At 46.6% G+C, this 19,066-nt stretch overlaps 1 protein-coding gene across 1 annotated transcript in view; it reads left to right on the top strand.

The window, feature by feature from the left end:
* CCDC112 (coiled-coil domain containing 112) overlaps positions 1-19,066 on the top strand; it is an 80,623-nt gene that overhangs the window by 4,101 nt on the left and 57,456 nt on the right. Inside the window, exon 2 of the mRNA XM_077290571.1 lies at positions 15,203-15,309. Coding sequence (XP_077146686.1) covers positions 15,203-15,309 — 107 coding nt within the window. The remainder of the gene's footprint in view (positions 1-15,202; positions 15,310-19,066) is intronic.

The following is a 19,066-nucleotide window of genomic DNA, read 5'->3' as shown; positions in this document are numbered from 1 at the left end:
ATATCCATCTGCGCACGCGCGGCATCCCGCGGCCATTTTCCTGAAGCCGCGGCCAGCAGAGCGCCGCTTCTGCGCACGCGCGGCCAAAGGAAGATGGCCGCGCCCACCGATCACCAATGCAATAACGAACACCGCGCTATTTTAAATCCCCTGGAAGAGGATTCCGGACTTTGGGCATGCGCACACCACTACGCCACCAACGGAAAACTACGCCAAATCTGGGTGAAGACACCACGCCCATGTGACCTGACCAGCCTGATTGACAGGCGAAAACGGAGACTTTGCAAAGTTATTTCGGCAACTTAGGTGGGTAATAAACGCATAACACACACACTAATGTAACGCCCACCTCTGCCCCTATTTAACGCTATTTTTATCCCATCTTCCAAAAACGTGGTGACAGGTTCCCTTTAAAGGGAACCTGTCATCCAAAAAATCGAAGATGAGCTGCGGCCACCGGCATCAGGGGCTTATCTGCAGCATTCTGTAATGCTGTAGATAAGCCCCCGATGTAACCTAAAAGATGAGAAAAAGAGGTTATATTATACTCACCCAGGGGCGGTCCCACTGCTGTCCGGGTCCATGGCCTCCCATCTTACGATGACATCCTCTTCTTGTCTTCACGCTCCGGCGCATGCGTACTCTGCCCTGTTGAGGGCAGAGCAAAGTACTGCAGTGCGCAGGCGTCGGGCCTCTCTGACCTTTCCTGGCGCCTGCACACTGTATTAATTTGCTCTGTCCTCAACAGGGCAGACAAAGTCCGCCTGCGCCGGAGCTGCAGCGTGAAGACTAGAAGAGGACGTCATCATAAGAAGATGGGAGGCCCCGGACCGCGACGCCCATCGGACCCGGACCGCAGTGGGACCGCCCCTGGGTGAGTATAATATAACCTCTTTTTCTCTGTCGCCCATGACGGCACCACAGAGAGAGGGGATCCGCCCACCAAGGACAGGAAACCTACAGATAAAAAGGGCGGTACCACTCTCCCGCATCAGTTGGTTTCCTGTCCTTGATGGGAGACCTACAGACTTACCAGAAGGAAGATCGTCGTGGGATTCCGGGGCCAATCAGTCTGACTCAGGCAGCTGGGGTCCCTCTGCCTCGGCTGGTGTGGTCACCCGAAGCGCCACCGCTGGGGCTAGTGGGCCTCTAGGGTGTGCGGGGTAGGTGACATGGAGTTCGCGGTCACCTCCCTAGGTAAGATGCAGCAGCGGCAACATCCAGGGGGGTCCCTCTGTGGTTGCGGGAGGAGCGGCGCGGCTCTCCCTTTGGAAGCGTCAGCCTGCACACTGCATAGCCGACCGGCGTGCAGGGACCGCGCGTTAGGGCAGGCTGCAGGCTGCAAAAAGACCGGGAGCTTCGGTGGGCAGCAGGTCATGTGCGGCACCATCTTGAAACTGCACGTTGGAAAGAGCGATAATGGCACACTCCGCAGGCGCCAGAAGAGGCGCTTCTGCGCAGGCGCATAATTGAATCAAGTGGTGGGAATCGCCGCTGCATAAAAAAAAAAAAAAAAAAAAAAAAGGCTGCTTCAGTAATCCGTCGGTAAAGGAACCGCAGCACGAGCCGCAGCGCAAACCGCAGCACTAGCCACAAAAAAAAAAAAAATGCCACAGCAGCGATAAACATACAGGGGGGTCCCTCTGTGGTTACGGGGAGAGTGGCGCTCTCCCCCCTGAAGCATAAGCCTGCAATCTGCAAAAGCCGGGGCCCCCGGTGTGCAAGGGGGAAAAAAAAAAAAAAAAGCCGCATGCTGCCTCTCCCAGAATCTTCTCTAGGGAAACACCTGAGCTCGGCCTACTTCAGTTGCCAGGCCTGGACCTCATGGGGGAGAGAAAATCATTGACAGCAATGCAGCATTCCTGATGGGACGCCGCTTCCCCTTATGATGGGCTCTCGGCGTCACCAGCTCCCCCTGTTTTTTAGCAGGTATGGAGCCAGCACAGGTAAGTGCATGGTGGAATGTTCTGTTGATAGCTCATGCCTTTGTGCAAAGCTGTGCTAGAGCTTCATATGTGAGGTATGTTTTCACATATACACAGCCAGACCTTGGACCTCTAGGCTATAATAAGGCCATATGTCCAGGCTACATCTCATGATTTGCCTTAAGTTAGTTGCATGTCTTGTCTGCGCAGAGCCTTATGATTAGACTTCAAAAGTGACCTTTGGAAGCATGGTTTTCACTTTTTTTTTTTTTTTTGTGAGGGGGGTCTGATAAACAGGTGTCTCACTTTTCTTTGCAACTTAACTACTCTATGCCTTGGGAGGACAATTTGGGAGCACTTTGCCTCCATGAAGACTGCCCTCCAGCTGCGACTCATTAGTTAGCTCCTTCGGGTGGGGTCAGTCTGACAAATGAGATGTACTATTCAGAGTGGAGGCTTATCCGTATCTCTGAGAGATTGCTCTTTTGCTTGTAACTATGTGCCAATTTTCAAGCATGACTGTAGCTCTATGCTTTATATTGCGTGTGGCTGAACATCATATAATAATAATAATGGTCTTTGTTTTTGTATAGCGCTAACATATTACGCAGCGCTTTGCGGACCTTGCCATCGCTGTCCCCGGTGGGGCTCACAGTCTGAATTTCCTATCGGTGTGTCTTTGGGGTGTGGGAGGAGGCCGGAGTGCCCGGAGGAGACCCACGCAAACACGGAGAGAGCATGCGGGCTCTTTGCGGATGTTGTCCTGGGTGGGATTTGGGCCCGGGACTCCAGCGCTGCAGGGCTGGCCACTAAGCCACCGTGCTGCCCCATATCATACGGCATCATGATACTTTTATGCATTATATTGAGTGCAACACATTGCATCATGTTTCCTCTATGCATCGTATTGAGTGCCTCTGTGTGTCATATTGCATCTTAGAGCCTCTATGCATCTTACCGAGTGCCCTTGCATGTCATGGTGCCTCTTTGCATTATATTGCGTGTCTGTGTATCATATTGCTTCTATGCATTATGTCGTGTGTCCCTGTATCATGTAGCATCATAGTGCTTCTATGCATTATATTACATGCCTCTACGTATCATATTACATCATGGTGCCTCTATGCCTTATATTGCGTGCCTCTGTGCATCATATTGCGGCATGGTGCCTCTATGCATCTTACTGAGTGCCTCTGTGCGTCATATGGCATCATGGTGCCTCTATACATCATACTAAGTGCCCCTGTGCATCATATTGCATCATGGTGCCTCTATGCATTATATGGCATGTCTCTGTGTATCATATTGCATCATAGTGCTTTTATGCATTATATTGCATGCATCTATGTATCATTTTGCATCATAGTACCTCTAGGCATCGTATTGAGTGCCTCTGCGTGTTGTATTGCATCATAGTGCCTCTATGCATCGTACTGAGTGCCTCTGGGTGTCATATTGTATCATAGTGCATCAATGCATCATACTGAGTGCCTCTGTGCTTCATATTGCATTATTGTGCCTCTACGTATCATATTGAGAGCCTCTGTGCATCATGTTGCATCATAGTGCCTTTATGCATCATATTGAGTGCATCTGTGCTTCATATTGCATCAGTGCCTCTATGCATCATATTGAGTGCCGCTGTGCAGCATGTTGCATTGTAGTGCCTTTATGCATCATATTGAGTACCTCTGCTTCATATTGCATCATTGTGCTTTTATGCATCATATTGAGTGCCTCTGCATCATGTTGCATCTTAGTGCCTCTATGCATCATATCGAGTGCCTCTGTGTATCATATTGCATCATAGTGCCTCTGTGCTTCATGTTGTATTATAGTGTTTCATATTGCCTGTGTGCATCATAGTTCACAGTGCCTCAGTGCATCATGTCGCATCTTAGTGCTTCATATTGCCTTTATACATTGTATTGCATTATATTGCATCGTGGTGCTTCATTGTGCTTTTTTGCTTCACATTGCACATTGATGCATAGCCCCTCCATGCATCAAGATGTGTTCTTACGGGCATCTTATTGCTTCAGTGCCCCTGTGCCTTAGGGGGTATCATTAGTATCATAGTACCTCTGTGCTTCCTAGTACTTCGGGCTTGGTATTTTCTTTTTTGGCTCTGGGTTAGACCTTCTGATTTAGGTTATGCAGCCACGCACAAGGTATATCGTGGATCTACCATTTCACATTTTTGTCTTGGGCCCCAACTTTGGCTTATAGAGTCCTAGTGGTTTTGTACCCAGTTCCAACTTCTGTTGATTCATTCTTTACAACAGGGCTTAGCTGAGCTTTGCTTGAATTGGCTGAGTAAATTAGCAGTTCTTCCGTATGGAACAGTTTTTCTCAACCTATAAAGGGACATACTACTGTCCTGGGAGCAGAGAATACCAAGAGGTGGAAGGAAAAAATCCTTAACAATTCCACATGTGACAATCAGGCTGGTTTCCTTGATTAACATCCAGTAGACAGATTCCCGTCCCATAAGTCTATTGTACTATGGTTACCAGGGATGGCATGTCTGCCTTTGGCACCTTGTGGCGAATCAGCACCTCTCTGGTGGGAAGAATCCTGTTTTTCTCTAGCCATGGAGTATGGTTACTCCCTCCATGGCTGATAACACTGACAAGCTTGCCTTTTAGGATATGTATATGTGTGTAATGTCAGTAAAATAGGAGCGATGATCCACGTTTCCCTTTCAGCGTTTCTAATGAGAGGCCAACTCTGGTAATGTTGGGAAATATTACCTGCCGGATTGTGTATTCCTTAGTTGCAATAATATCCAACCCTTGTTTGGGGTTTAGACACCTAAGGATTCGGAATAGACGTGATCTCCTGGATGAGTAATGTGTGTACATCCTAATGCTCTGCCATTATCCATGTACTAACTGTTATTGGTTTGATCTTCCCATTAAAACTCCTATCCCTCAAAACATCCCTGCTCGTCGCCCTTTCATCTGCTCGTAGAATAAGCGACATACAGGCACTACCTTCTAACCCTCCTCATACACTGTTTTTAGAGAATAGGGTTACTCTCAAAATAGATCCTGCATACCTCCCGAAGGTGGCATCCCGGTTCCACAGAACTCAAGAGATATCTCTTCCCTCCTTTTGTCTTAACCCTAAAAATAGGGAGGAGGAATCATTGCATACACTAGATGTCAGGAGATGCTTCACGTAGTACTTAGAAGCCACCAGAGAGAATAGGGAGGATGCCTCTCTTTTTGTGTGCTTTCAGGATCCCTGGAAGGGGAAAAAAGCCTCCAAAGCTACTCTGGCGAGATGGATCACAGATGCTATCAGCCTATCATACTCATCAAGTGGAATGTCTATTTCCGGGGAGGTCAAGGCTCACTCAACGAGAGCAGTGGCAGCTTCTTGGGCGAGAAGGCCGGAGCTTCGATTGACCAGATATGTAGAGCTGCTACTTGGTCATCACCTTCCACATTCTATAGGCACTATAGATTGGACCTTATCTCCTCTTCGGACCTTACTTTCGGTAAAGGGTTCTGGAAGCGGTGGTCCCTCCCTGAATGTACAAATCTATGAAATCTCTCCGTGGTGCCGTCATGGGCGACAGAGAAAAATATAGTTCTTACCGATAACGGTATTTCTCTGAGCCCATGACGGCACCTGTACATTCCCTCCCTTCACTCATGGGTGTGCACATTAATATAGTGCCATAGTTTATTTTATGATAGGTCACGCGGTATCTCAATTAAGTTAAGTAATATTGAAACTAATAAGCTGTTCCATAGTCTCCCATTGTTCTCTAGTAAACAACTGATGCGGGAGAGTGGTACCGCCCTTTTTATCTGTAGGTTTCTTGTCCTTGGTGGGCGGATCCCCTCTCTCCGTGGTGCCGTCATGGGCTCAGAGAAATACCGTTATCGGTAAGAACTATATTTTTCTCATCTTTCAGGTTACATCGGGGGCTTATCTACAGCATTCCAGAATGTTGTAGATAAGCCCCTGATGCCGATGGCCACAGCTCATCTTCGATTTTTGGGGTGACAGCTAGCGTCCAGATGTTACAGCATAGTGGAGGGGATTTCATGAAATCCCGTCTCCACTATGCGTTAAAAAAGCCAGGCGGCAGACCCGTGTAACGGACATGCGGCGCGTCTTTTCGGAACGCAGCATGTCTGTTTACACTGCGAAGACGCTCCGTCGCCGTGCCGTAAATTTCCCATAGATAATCATTAGATGCGATAAAATCGCATCTAATGATTAGTGAAATGCGTAGAAACTGCGTTAGGCTAGTGTCACATTTGCATTAGAATCCGCAGCATTTAAACCGCAAATGAAGGAAAAACCGCTTTGTGGAATGTTCTCCGGGATGAGTTCATACCCCTACCCACGGAGGACATGTGGATTGAAATTGTTGAAAAATTCTGGAGTGTGTGCGATTTCCCCAACTGTTTGGGAGCGGTGGATGGAAAGCACATACGCATTATCAAACCCACCAGAATTGGATCGGAGTACTTCAACTACAAAAAATATTTTTCAGTTCTCATGGCAATAGCAGATGTGGACTGTCCCTTCATCGCCGTGGACATTGGAGCTTTTGGCCATGGGACTGACTCACAGACTTTCAAGAACTCGGATATGGGCCAACGTGTGTATGGAAGAAATTTTAATTTTCCGCTGCCACAACCTCTCCCCAACACTCAAGGCCCACCGATGCCATTTGTTATGGTTGGGGATGAGGCCTTTCAGATGTGTGAAAACCTGCTGAAGCCATATTCCAGTTGGGACTTGAACCACACTAAAAGGATTTATAACTACAGACTGACCAGGGCCCGAAGAACAGTGGAGTGTACCTTTGGGATTCTTGTCTCAAAATGGCGCATTCTTGCGACAGCCATTAATCTAAAAATGGAGACAATCGATGAGGTGGTCAAAGCCTGTGTGGTTCTCCACAATTTACATAATGGCTAAGGAGCGACCCAACATTGAAATGGATGAACCAGTTGCAAACCCATTGCCAGATTACCAGCATCACCCGCTGCGGTCAACTGTTGAAGTTGGCCACATGCGGGACCAATTTGCTGCCTATTTTGATTCTGATATTGGACGTGTGGCATGGCAAGACAATATTGTGTAAAATGTCCTGTTGGGTTTGGGTCTGTACCAGTTATGTTTTAAATGTTACTAATATTTTTTGTTAATAAACTTCGTGTTTTGATATCTTGACCGAGTCTCCTATGTATTTCCTCTAAAAAACACTTAGGTTGCTAGTGATAAGGTAGTTGACATCATTACGTCCTGATTCTGTTCTGCAGTATCTATTGGACGCAGACTGAAGAGACGATGGAGGTATAATACAAAGCAGATTTACACTCATCAAGTCAGGTGTCAAATAATGAATTCATGATGCACAAATAACAGCCTCATGAATTCACTATTTCTGACACATGTCCAGGTGAGTATAGATATGCCTTGTATGACCTCCATCGTCTCTTCAGTTTGCGTGAAATAGATTACGTACGCTGAAGAAAAAATGGAGGTTATACACAGCAGTTCTCTACTCACCAGGTCGGTTGTCATAAATAATGAGTTCAAGACGCAGAGTTTTGTACATCATGAACTCACTATTTATGATATATGACCTGTTGAGTATAGTTCTGCTTTGTATTACCACCATTTTCTCTTCAGTCTGCAACACAGATTAATCAGACTGAAGAGATTATGGAGAAAATACAAGTTATATTTTTTTTTGCCACCTCATAGCTCTATACCAAATACACAAAGCTGCAGTGTTGTACTTAATAACTACTGGATCTATGAGTTGGCAAAAAAATATAGTGTGCGGCGCAGTGTTTTATTAGGCGCAGCGGTGTGTGTTGCCGGCGGCGAAATACACAAATAACCAAACATTGGGAGCAAAAAACATTATTTATTTTTTAACAAAAAAAAAAAAATTAACTGCGCCTGCTTGGGGTAGAGTGATGGAACTGGGGGGGGGTGTAGCTGTGAGGCCTGGCTAAGTGTGGACGACGCAGGGGTGGCAGGAGAAGGGGCAATTAAAGTAGTGGGGTCTGGGAGTTCGGGGGTGGACTTGACACATGAGAGGCCTGAAACACACTGGAAGGGTGAGACAAACCTGACATTACAGACACATTGGGAGGTGATGGGGGGGAATACAGATAGTACGCTGTTTTTTCTTTTGTTTTCCCTTTTTTGGATCTACATGGTCTGGGGAGCCTCGGTGGGCTCATTTGTTGCGGCCTGGTCGTGGGTGACCTGTCAGGGCCCGGCTGCTGCATTGTGCTCGTAGAGCGTACAGCCATGCCAGAGTCCATTGTGCTAATAGAGCGGAAGGCCATGCCAGAGTCCATTGTGCTCGTAGAGCGGAAGGCCATGCCAGAGAGTCCATTGTGCTCGTAGAGCGTACAGCCATGCCAGAGTACATTGTGCTCGTAGAGCGAAAGGCCATGCCAGGGTCCTGCTGCTGCATGGTGGTGGCAGTGGAGGAGGTCCAAGCTGGAGCAGCAGTTGTCATGGTGGTGGCAGTGGGCTGTCCAACAGCACTTGGCATGGTGGTGGTGCTGTAGTGGTGTCCGGCAGTGTGCTTGGAATGGAGGTGGCCGTGCAGTGGTATGCAGCAGAGCTCGGCATTGAGGTCAAGCGTGACAGTGTTGGCACAGGTGGATATGCCGCCACTGTCTGCTGAAAATACAGACTCTGCTGCATAGCCTGCACGTAAGCAGCATTGCAGACCTGCATGACACTAAGCTGGAGATCAGGAGTAAGGTGTTCCGACATGCCCTGTTCAATTTGATTAAAAAAATGATTTGCTGGCCTCTGGAGGTCGGCTTTCACTTGGTCAAGGCTTTTGGTGACCTCCTAGATGCGTGTATTTATATGGCTAATGGCAGTATCCAGTCAGTCACCCATCGCCTTGAGTCCATCATGAAAGACCGAGCTCAAGTGCAAAAACTCTGGCATGATTGGCCTGTCCGAGGCCCTCTGCCGCTGCCCGGAAGAGCCCAAAAAAAAGGGGCAGAGGACTTCGAAAGGGGAACACCTGGTGGACCAGCTTCATGATCTCCAGTTTGTGTGGCAGGGCCACTTGCTGCAGCGCTGCTGGATGGCTGGGACGGGTCCGTGGCTGTCTGATGAAGGACCGCTCCAGAACCAGGGTCAAGAGTGCTGCTCCATGTGCTGTGAAAAAAGAAAAAAAAAATAATACCAAACATTTACAAAACGCCAACTCCTGTGGAATAGAAACATACAGATTAGGGCAATACAACACAACCTAATTCACCAAAAAAATACTTACGTTCTCTGGGCAACGACCGGTCTCAAAAATGCCAGAATGCGGTGGTATTTATATTTTCGGATCCTTGCTTCCGAACCACTAGCAAGCCGGCTCTCTTGACGAAGGTCCTTGTTGAAGCGATCTTTCATCGAACGCCAACGTGTTTTGACTTTGAGCACTGTTGAAAAAACAAAAAGAATGGTTAGACAATGGACTTTTGGCCGTGATCACACAACTGTGTGTGATGAGAGAAACTCCTGAGAGTTTCTCTCATCACACACAGTTGTGTGATCCCGGCCAAGGTCACCGCTGCAGCACACTGCATTGCAATACTTACAAAATGCATTTCGGACCCGAGTTGGGGTGTTGTCCCAGCCATCCCACATCGCTTTGGCCACCTCATTCCATAGCCGCCGGATCGTCACGTTGTCCGAGTGCTGTGGAATTCATGTGTCTCACAACGGGACTCGCTAACGGACCAGGGAGATTAGGAGGTCATTTTCAATGAGGTCCTCATCCCGTTCTGAAACCTAAAAAATAAAAAAGACATTAATGTTTGAGAGATTAACATAAGGAAAAGAAAGAAAACAGAGGCAGAAAACTGGCATGAATATTAAGTCAAGAAAAAAAAGGAGTCGAAAAGAAAAAGGTAAAGAAAGAGGACAGTAAAGAAATGAACATTCAAGAATAGTAAAGTGAGGATACAATAAACAGTCAGCCAGGTATACTTACACGCTGCCGCCTTGCCACCCGACCGTGAACTCGCTGCTCCTGCTCAGCCTCTGCCGCAGTGGAAGAAGTGCTCTAAAAAAAGGGAAAAAAAATTGTCACGTGTAGATGTGACAGTGAATACTTACCAATCTGAGGAGGTGAGTACTCACTTCACTGACATGTTCGGCTTGTGCAGGCCCAGGACGTTGCTCCTCCTCAGAAAAAGATGACATTCTGATGCATGCAGAAAGAAAAAAATGGCAGAAATTAGGACATATAGAGACAGAAAATAGAAAATAAATGCATTGGCTTTGATATACTCACATTGTTCAGAGTCTTGTTTCCTCCAAGGTGCTTTCCTCTGTCTGGTCTGCTTCCCAGTCTGCTATATAGTGACCTGCAAATGCCCACTCCCTCCTTTTATCAGATGGTATGTGGGGGGTGGCTAATCAGTGTCTTGACATGTTTTCCTGTGATGCAACGCATGCGTTCACAAACGCAAGCAACCGCATGTGCTTGCGAACGCATGCGTTCACATAGACAGCGTTTTTTTGCCACAGTCCTTCCGCTAAAAACCGCATACGTTTCTAGGCGGGAAATTGACGCCTCTAAAATTACTACATGTAGCGTTTACCGCGCCAAACCCCAGACGACGAAACGACGCATGCGTCGTCAAACGCGGCAAAACGCAACCGATCGCAGACACATGCGTCCCTAATGTTAAATATAGGAATACACAACGCATGCGGAAGAAACACTGCGTACACAACCGCAAATGTGAAACCAGCAGCTTGCTATGCATGTCACATGCCGGCTTACCTGTCCCGCCGCCGGAAGCCCCGCGTCCACTGCAGTTCTCGCGGTAAGATAAGTTCTTGCGATAACTTAGCTTACCGCGAGAACTGCCGTGCACGTGACCGGGGGTTATCTCCAGTCACACTAGGCTGGTTCTCACGGTCAGCTGACCGTGAGTGCTAGAATGTAGGTGATCGCTGGAGAGTTATCTCCAGCAATCATCTACAAGCTCTGCTATGTCTGGATGTCAGGCATCCAGATGTAGCAGAGCTGGACTTGTCGTGGGACACTCGTTATGGGATATCTGCGGACAGGGAGTATGAATTTGGTTTTTTTTTTTTTTTTTGCAGGACGAGGGTCTTCAAGAGGATTCAGCGTACAATAAAGATATGGTCAAAAAGTGTGTGTAATCATTTCATTAAAATCCTTTTTCTAGCGTCTGTGTTTTATTTACACTTTACTAGGATTAATAATGGATAGGCGTCTTATTGACGCCTCGCCATTATTAACCGGGCTTAATGTCACCTCATTTCTTAATGTCTTAATGTCTTCCTAATACCCGACACTGCCGCCGGCACTCGGGACCGGAGCGTGCAGCTGCATAGAAATACATGCAGCTGCACACTCCGCTCCTGAGTGCCGGCGGCAGTGCCGGGCAGTGCAGGGAAGCGGACGCCGGGGGACGAGACAGACACCGGAATGTAAGTATGTAGTGTTTGGTTTTTTTTACATTTACAATGGTAACCAGGGTAAATATCGGGTTACTAAGCGCGGCCCTGCGCTTAGTAACCCGATGTTTACCCTGGTTACCAGTGAAGACATCGCTGAATCCGCGTCACACACGCCGATGCAGCGATGTCAGCGGGTGATCCAGCGACGAAATAAGGTGCTGGCCTTCTAGCTCCGACCAATGATGTCACAGCAGGATCCTGATCGCTGCTGCGTGTCAAACAACGATATCGCTATCCAGGACGCTGCAACGTCACGGATCGCTATCGTTATCGTTGTTCAGTGTGAAGGTACCTTAAGCCCAGAGCTAGGTATCAATGACAGCTGCTGGCACCAAGCCCTAATCCCATTACCCCACACATCAGCATGAAATGGTGGTGTTGAACCAAGAAATTACATCACAAAACCTTTTTTTTATGTCTTTATTTAGCACAAAAAAGCATTAATTGCTGTACAAAAACGCATGCAAAAACGTGAGTTTTTTTTCTGCAGCGTTTTCCCTGCCAAGAGATGCAGGAACCTTGCAGAAATTTCTGCAAGCAAATACTCAATGTACGCACATAGCCTTAGGCTATGTGCGCGCGTTGCGTATTTGATGCATTTTCACAGCTTTTTTTTTTTTCTGTGCGTAAATGGTCAAAACACGCAATGGAATACTTAAGCAAGGTAATTCAATGATAGTCCTGAAGTGTTGTGCACATGATCAGTAAATTTCCGTTTGTATTTGCAGTGCGTTTTTTTCTGCAGCATGTCAATTCTTTTTGCGTTTTTGACCCATTGAATGCACATGAAAAAACCACATGCAAAAGTGCACCAAAAACACAGCGTATTTTTCCGGAGCGTTTTTGCTGCCAAGAGATGCAGAAATCTTGCAGAAATTTCTGCAAGCAAATACGCAACGTGTGCACATACCTTACAGTGAGGAGGTTTCTGGAGCAGATTTCTTTCAAAAGCTTCATTAATCCTGCAGATCCGCTGCACGTCACACGGCAAATCTGTGGCAGAAAGTGACGGTTAATCCTGATTTCTGCTGCAGAATTTGCAGATACATGTTGAATTTTTCCCAAACAAAAAATGTAGTGTGTGAACATGGCATCCACTACTGCCAGCCCTTTCTCAATCACTTCACCACCCATGTGAAAGAAAAGCATCTGTCCGCCCTCTGATGTTGGCGCCGGATCTCCTGGGGCTTGTGATGTCATGGCACATGAACCCTGCAACCAATCACTGGCCGCTTCATGCTCACTTCCTGCGGATGACACTGACCTGTGAGCTGCTGCTGCTCTCTGCCTCCGGAGGACCCAGTGCTGGCTCCGCCGGTCGGTACAGCATGCTTTCATTTCCCATGGGGCATGTAGTACCTATTTGTACCTCTTTAAGGCTACGTTCACATTTGCGGTCAGCGCCGCAGCGTCGGGCGCCGCAGCGGCGCCGCATGCGTCATGCGCCCCTATATTTAACATGGGGGCGCATGGACATGCGTTGTGCTGCGTTTAGCGCCGCATGGCCGCAAGCGTTGGACGCAAGAAACGCATCAAGTTGCATTTTTTTTGCGTCCAACTTTCGGCCAAAAACGACGCATGCGGCGCAAAACGCAGCGTTTTAGCGTGCGTTTTGCCGCGTTTTTGTTTGCGTTGTGCGCTGCGGCGCCGACGCTGCGGCGCACAACGCAAATGTGAACGTAGCCTAATTCACATCATGGCAATTCGTGCTGCAGATTTCCACAACGGATTTCCCTGTGTGAAATGTATAGGAAGAAATCCTCTCAAAATCTGCATGCAATTATTTTCGCAGATTTACAGTGGATTTTTTTGTTGTGTGTGTTCTGCTTAATTTCCATCCTATGTACACTTAACGGTCCTAGGTCCATATGATGGTTTTTGGGTGATCAGACAATTATTCGGCCAGGTACTTGTACGAAATTGACCTAAGGCTAAAAGCACACTTGCTGTTTTTGGTCCAGTTTTTGCAGGCAAACACACAAGTGGATACAAAATTGAGAATTATGAGGCTATACACTACATTTTTTGAGAAGTTTATTAACAAAAAAATCTTTCAAGTGGTAACCTCTTCAGGAAATGTTTCTTTTTTTGCGTGTTGTAGGAGAGGTTGTAAATGGTGATGAGCGAGCTTGCTTGGATAAGATGTTATCCCAGCATGCTCGAGTGCTAGTAGAGTGTCTTTGGCGTGCCCAAATAATATGTTTCAGTCACTGTGGCTGCATGTCTCGCGTCTGTTTGACAGCCGCAACACGTGCAGGGATTGTATTCCAGCATCCCGAAGATAATCCATTACACCTTAACACCTTATCCAAGCACATTCACTCATCGCTAGTTGTAAAGTGTTGGGTTTTTTTGAATGTTCATTGTCTAGCTTGGAGCTTCAAAAAAGTGACATCCTCTTTTTTGTGGGGGTCCATTTTATGGGATCCCAGTCATCAGGGATTTATCGTTTGTCTGTCCTGTGGATAGGTGATACATTTTGATTTTAGTAAAACCTCTTTCAGCTTTCTTCACATTTTCTTTTTATCTGGCTTAAAAGGAAATTTAATGCATTTTTTTTAAACATTATGGAGTTTTTCATGTACTTTAAAGAAGCATATGAGAAAATACTAGTAAAAAAAAACACAAACCGAAAGCATGTTGCATATTTAGATAAATGCAAAGTACCCAAAAATGAATGGACTGCACAAGCAAAAAAGCTTGTGGGTTACATTTATGTTTCAGAAGGAAAAAGTAAGGGGCTGATACATTCCGAGCACTGCGATGGAGGAGACCAGGCTATTCACAGGATGAGACATTTAATGGCCCTACAGGTTTCAGGGACGGACTATTCCTGAAATGCTTAGTGCCATTAAACGTCTCATCTTGTGAATAGTCTGGTCTCCATTGCAGCACCCGGAACATATGTGCCTCCTTCTTTTTCCTCTTGAATTGTATCTCTAGCTCCTGTCCAGTGAGGGTGGGGAACCGACAGTCTTTGCGGCAGCTGAGCGGGGAAGCCATCCATCATACACCTCCTCGAAGAGTGTGCTTATTCAGTACAGCGGGGCAGCTCCTGCCCGGTGAGAGTGGGGAGCTAAGGGTCGGTGCAGCAGCTGATCGGGGAAGCCATCCATCATACACCTCCTCCAAGAGTGTTCTCATTCAGTGCAGCTCCTGCCCCGTGAAAGTGGGGAGCTAACGGTCGGTGCGGCAGCTGAGCGGGGAAGCCATCCATCTTTCACCTCCTCCAAGAGTGTGCTTATTCAGTACAGTGGTACAGCTCCTGCCCGCTGAGAGTGGGGAGCTAACGGTGGGTGCGGCAGCTGAGCGGGGAAGCCGTCCGTCATACACCTCCTCCAAGAGTATGCTTATTCAGTACAGCGGTGTAGCTCCTGCCCGGTGAGAGTGGGGAGCTAACGGTCGGTGCGGCAGCTGAGCGGGGAAGCCATCCATCTTACACCTCTTCCAAGAGTGCTTATTCAGTACAGCAGTGCAGCTCCTATCCAGTGAGCAAAATCTACTTGGTCCTTGTCTTCTGCGGTTGCCTATTCACAAGGAGCGCTTTTCTGTCTTTTTTTCTCCACATTTTTTATGTTGACTTTCACCTAACATCTGGCCAACTTGTTTTAAGACATGTAAAACTGCTACAAAAAGCTGGTATTTCCGCTAAATAATTATTGTAAAAAACACCAAAGAAACATTTGCTTCTGTTGGAAAACAAACTGAAAAAATGTTCTGACATTGATATTTGACCATGAGACGTTTCTGATGCATTTGTATTTTTGCAGGATGATGGTAGTTTTTCTATTCCTGGTGGTGATAATGCTCACATCTGGAAGCTGAAACAAGCAAAAAAAGCTGAATTTATCCGTGAAGCTGAAAAACTCGGACACCAGTAAGTGGACACTGAGGTCTCATTAATAACATTACCATGTAAGGCATTCTGGTCCTTAAAAGGATTGTCTACTATTCGGAAACCCATTCTCAATCCCAATGTTTGCCCCTTGTAAAATAACACCTATACTCACCTCCGTTGCTGGCGCCGTTCCTGCGATATCCGCACAGAAATAGCTTGACATTGGCTGTAGGGCAGAGGTGTCAAACTGCATTCCTCGAGGGCCGCCAACAGGTCATGTTTTCAGGATTTCCGTGTATTGCACAGGTGATAATTTAATCACCTGCACAGAATGATTCCAGCACCTTGTGGAATGCTAAGGAAAATCCTGAAAACATGATCTGTTGGCGGCCCTCGAGGAATGCAGTTTGACACCTGCTGTAGGGGTCACGTGAGATAACAATCTGCTTCAGAAGCAGCGCTCTGTTCCTCTGAATGTATGTGGTGCGTCCAAGGTTGGGGAGAGTGAATGAAGCACTGATTGGCCTCAGGGATTGTTGTCTCACTCGATCCCTGGGAGAGCCAGTACTGACACCAATGGAATTGCACCAAATGTGAGTATAGTTGTTGTTATTTTACTTGGGGGAAAACATAGTTATTGAGAAGGGGTCATCTGAGTAGTGGATAACCCCCTTTTAAAGGTACCTGACAGCTGATTCATTCATTCATGCAACTCCATCATTGAAGTGTGGTATGTTTTACTCTAAAATACAGCGGCATAAAACCTACCATGTGGTACAGGTGAAAACCTACCATGTGGCACAGGTGACTAGTCTAAGAAGCCTAGTGGATATAAGGGGAGAGACCTGTCATTCAGTGGGGCGGAGAGAACCATCAATTACTTGTCTTTTGGACTAGTTGCCCAAACTGCAAGATCCTCAGCAGGCTTCTAAATGTTTGCAGTTTTTTTTTGTTTTGTTTTTTTTTGCTGAAAAACCATAATGTTTCACAATGAAACTTACCTGTCTGAAATTATATAGCCAGTCTCTGGTTCATGCTGCTAGTTTGGGCAGCATGAACTAGCTGTCATGTTTCTTATGAAGAGTTATGCCTTTCATGGCTGAGACTGAAATAACTCTATCCAGCCTAGCACAGCCAGATATACTGAAACTGTGTACGGTAACTGTGTAGCTTAACTGCTCTAGGAAGTTGCCATAATCCAACCTCAATTGGTCGGAGCCTCAGTGGAGTTATTTCTGTCTTGGCCGTTAGAAGTTGAGATGGTAATAACTCCACGAGATTTAAGTTGGGTCCCTCTGGTTTGAAGGAAATATGTTGGAATGGTCTATGCACTACGTAGTAAGTATATTGTATAACAGTACTTTTAGGAAGATTCATGAGACATTTCTGCTTACAAATCATTTTCTCTTTGTAACACCGCTGTTGGCGTGCCTCCCCCCCACCTCTGGCCACACGGCATGGTCCTCGGTATGCTTCCTGCTTCCATGTGTTGTGCATGCGGTACTTCCCAGCGGCGCACCTAGTGCATGCTCATTGTAAAATGGCCCCAGCCAATGGCTGGGAGGCATTTAGTATAAAAGGCACCCTACCCAGTAGAGAGGTGCCGAAGCTACAAGTATCATTAGGTAGTGTGTAGTGGTCTACTAGTGAGTTGTGAGGTCTCCCTGTTCCTGGTGCGTCCCGTGTCCTGTACCCGTAGTCCCTGGTCCTTGTTTGGCCAGTCTTCAACCTGAACCCTTGTTCCCTGTGTGACCAGTGTCTGAACCTCATCCCCCGCTTCGTGTGCAGCCAATACCTTAATCAGTGTACGAGACCCGTGTGTATGAACGTGTGCCTACCTGAGTATTCCGTGTATCCGGACTGTCCTATCAGTCTCTGAATCAGCCTTGTCTGAGACTCAGGGTCACTGACCTTAATTTACTTTCTCCTTCGCCAATACCTTGTAGATTGTAAGCCCACAAGTGTGCTCTCCTTCTGTACAAGTCTGTTACTGTTAACCCATTAATGACAGGGCTAATTTTTTTTAAATCTGACATGTCACTTTATGTAGTAATAACTCTGAAATTCTTCAACATATCCCATTGATTTTGAGATTGATTTTTTTCCGTGACATATTCTACTTTATGATAATGATCAATTTAGGTTGATATGTTTTGCTTTAATTTTAAAAATATCAGAACTTTGACAAAAATGTAAAAAATTAGCAATTTTCAAACTTTGAATAATTATCCCTTTAATCCAGATAGTCGTACCATAGAAACACATTAATAAATAACATTTCACTAATGTCTGCTTTACATCAGCACCATTTGTAAAATGTTGTTTTATTTTGTTAGCATTTTAGAAGGTTTTAGCGGTAACTTTTCATTTTTTCAAGGAAATTTACAAAACTTGTTTTTATAGGGACCTGTTCAGTTTTGAAGTGACTTTGGGGGTCCTACATATTGGAAACTCCTAAAAGTGATACCATTTTAAAACCACACCCCTCAGCATATTCTAAATTGCTTTCAGGTAGTTTATTAATCCTTCAGGTGCTTTTCAGGAATTAATGCAGTGACATGTCAGGAATGAAAACACTTATTTTGCCACCTAAATTTTGATAGCTTCCGAACAGGCTGCTATAGCTGGCAGACTCTAAGGCCGTTGTTTGCCATGGCAGTTCATGGCCAAATATCTGGACCACACGATCAAGATCTCAAGGTGCCAATGCGGTTAAAGAGGGAACCTCAGCACTTTCTTAACCATTTAGATGCTGTAGTCCCTACTGACAGCAGCATTTAAGGGGTTAAACAGCCATGGTTGGTGTAAACACTGATTGTGGCTGATGCAGCAAGTTCTCAACTATAGTGTATAGCTGACAACTGCTGGATTGTCATCTATACGGGGAAGCTATTCTCTTATATCTCAGGTCAGTAAAAAGACGTATTAGTGATCACTAAAGGGGTTAATTGGTTTATTGTACTTTTATATATGTATTTTATACGTGTAAATCCTCTTCATGCAGCCGGTAATTAACCCCTTAACGACCGCCGATACGCCTTTTAACGGCGGCCGCTAAAGGTTCTTAAACCACAGCGCCGTTAATTAACGGCGCTGTGGAAAAAGTGAATAGCGCCCCCCCAGAGTCGGATTTTCTCTGGGGTCTCGGTTGCCGAGGGTAGCCGAGACCCCAGAGAACATGATTCGGGGGGTTTTTACCGACCCCCGAGTTGCGATCGCCGGTAATTACCGTTTACCGGCGGTCGCAACAAAAAAAAAAACGCGATTTGCCATTTAATTTCTCTGTCACATCGGAGGACAGAGAAATGGGGTCCCCGATAGCCCCCCAATACTCACCTATCTCCCCCGGTGCTCCTCGTGGCTCCCAATGGGCGCCGCCATTTTTTTCCGGGGAAAAAATGGCGGGCGCATGCGCAGTGCGCCCGCCGCCCGGCACCCAGAAGATCTTTGGGATCTCGGCTGCCGGGGGTAGCCGAGACCCCAAAGAACATGATCGAGGTCGGTTTTTACCGACCCCTGTTTTGCTATCGCCGGTAATTAAATGTTTACCGGCGACCGCAAAAAAAAAAAAAAGCGTTGTCATTCTCTGTCCTCTGATGTGATCGCACATCAGAGGACAGAGATATAGGGGGATTCGGGGACCCTGTTATACTTACCGGTGTCCCTGGGTCCTCTTGCTTCTTCTGCTGGCCGCCGGCTTCTTGCTCCGGTAAGAAAATGGCGGGCGCATGCGCAGTGCGCCCGCCATGATCTGCCGGCCGGCAGAGGAAGATTATTCCACTTGTTTTATTTTGGT

Source organism: Ranitomeya variabilis, chromosome 1 (genome assembly GCF_051348905.1).
Source record: "Ranitomeya variabilis isolate aRanVar5 chromosome 1, aRanVar5.hap1, whole genome shotgun sequence".
Classification (NCBI taxonomy): Eukaryota; Metazoa; Chordata; class Amphibia; order Anura; family Dendrobatidae; genus Ranitomeya; species Ranitomeya variabilis.
The sequence above is the reverse complement of the archived record's forward strand: the minus strand, read 5'-3'. Positions and strand labels throughout refer to the sequence as shown.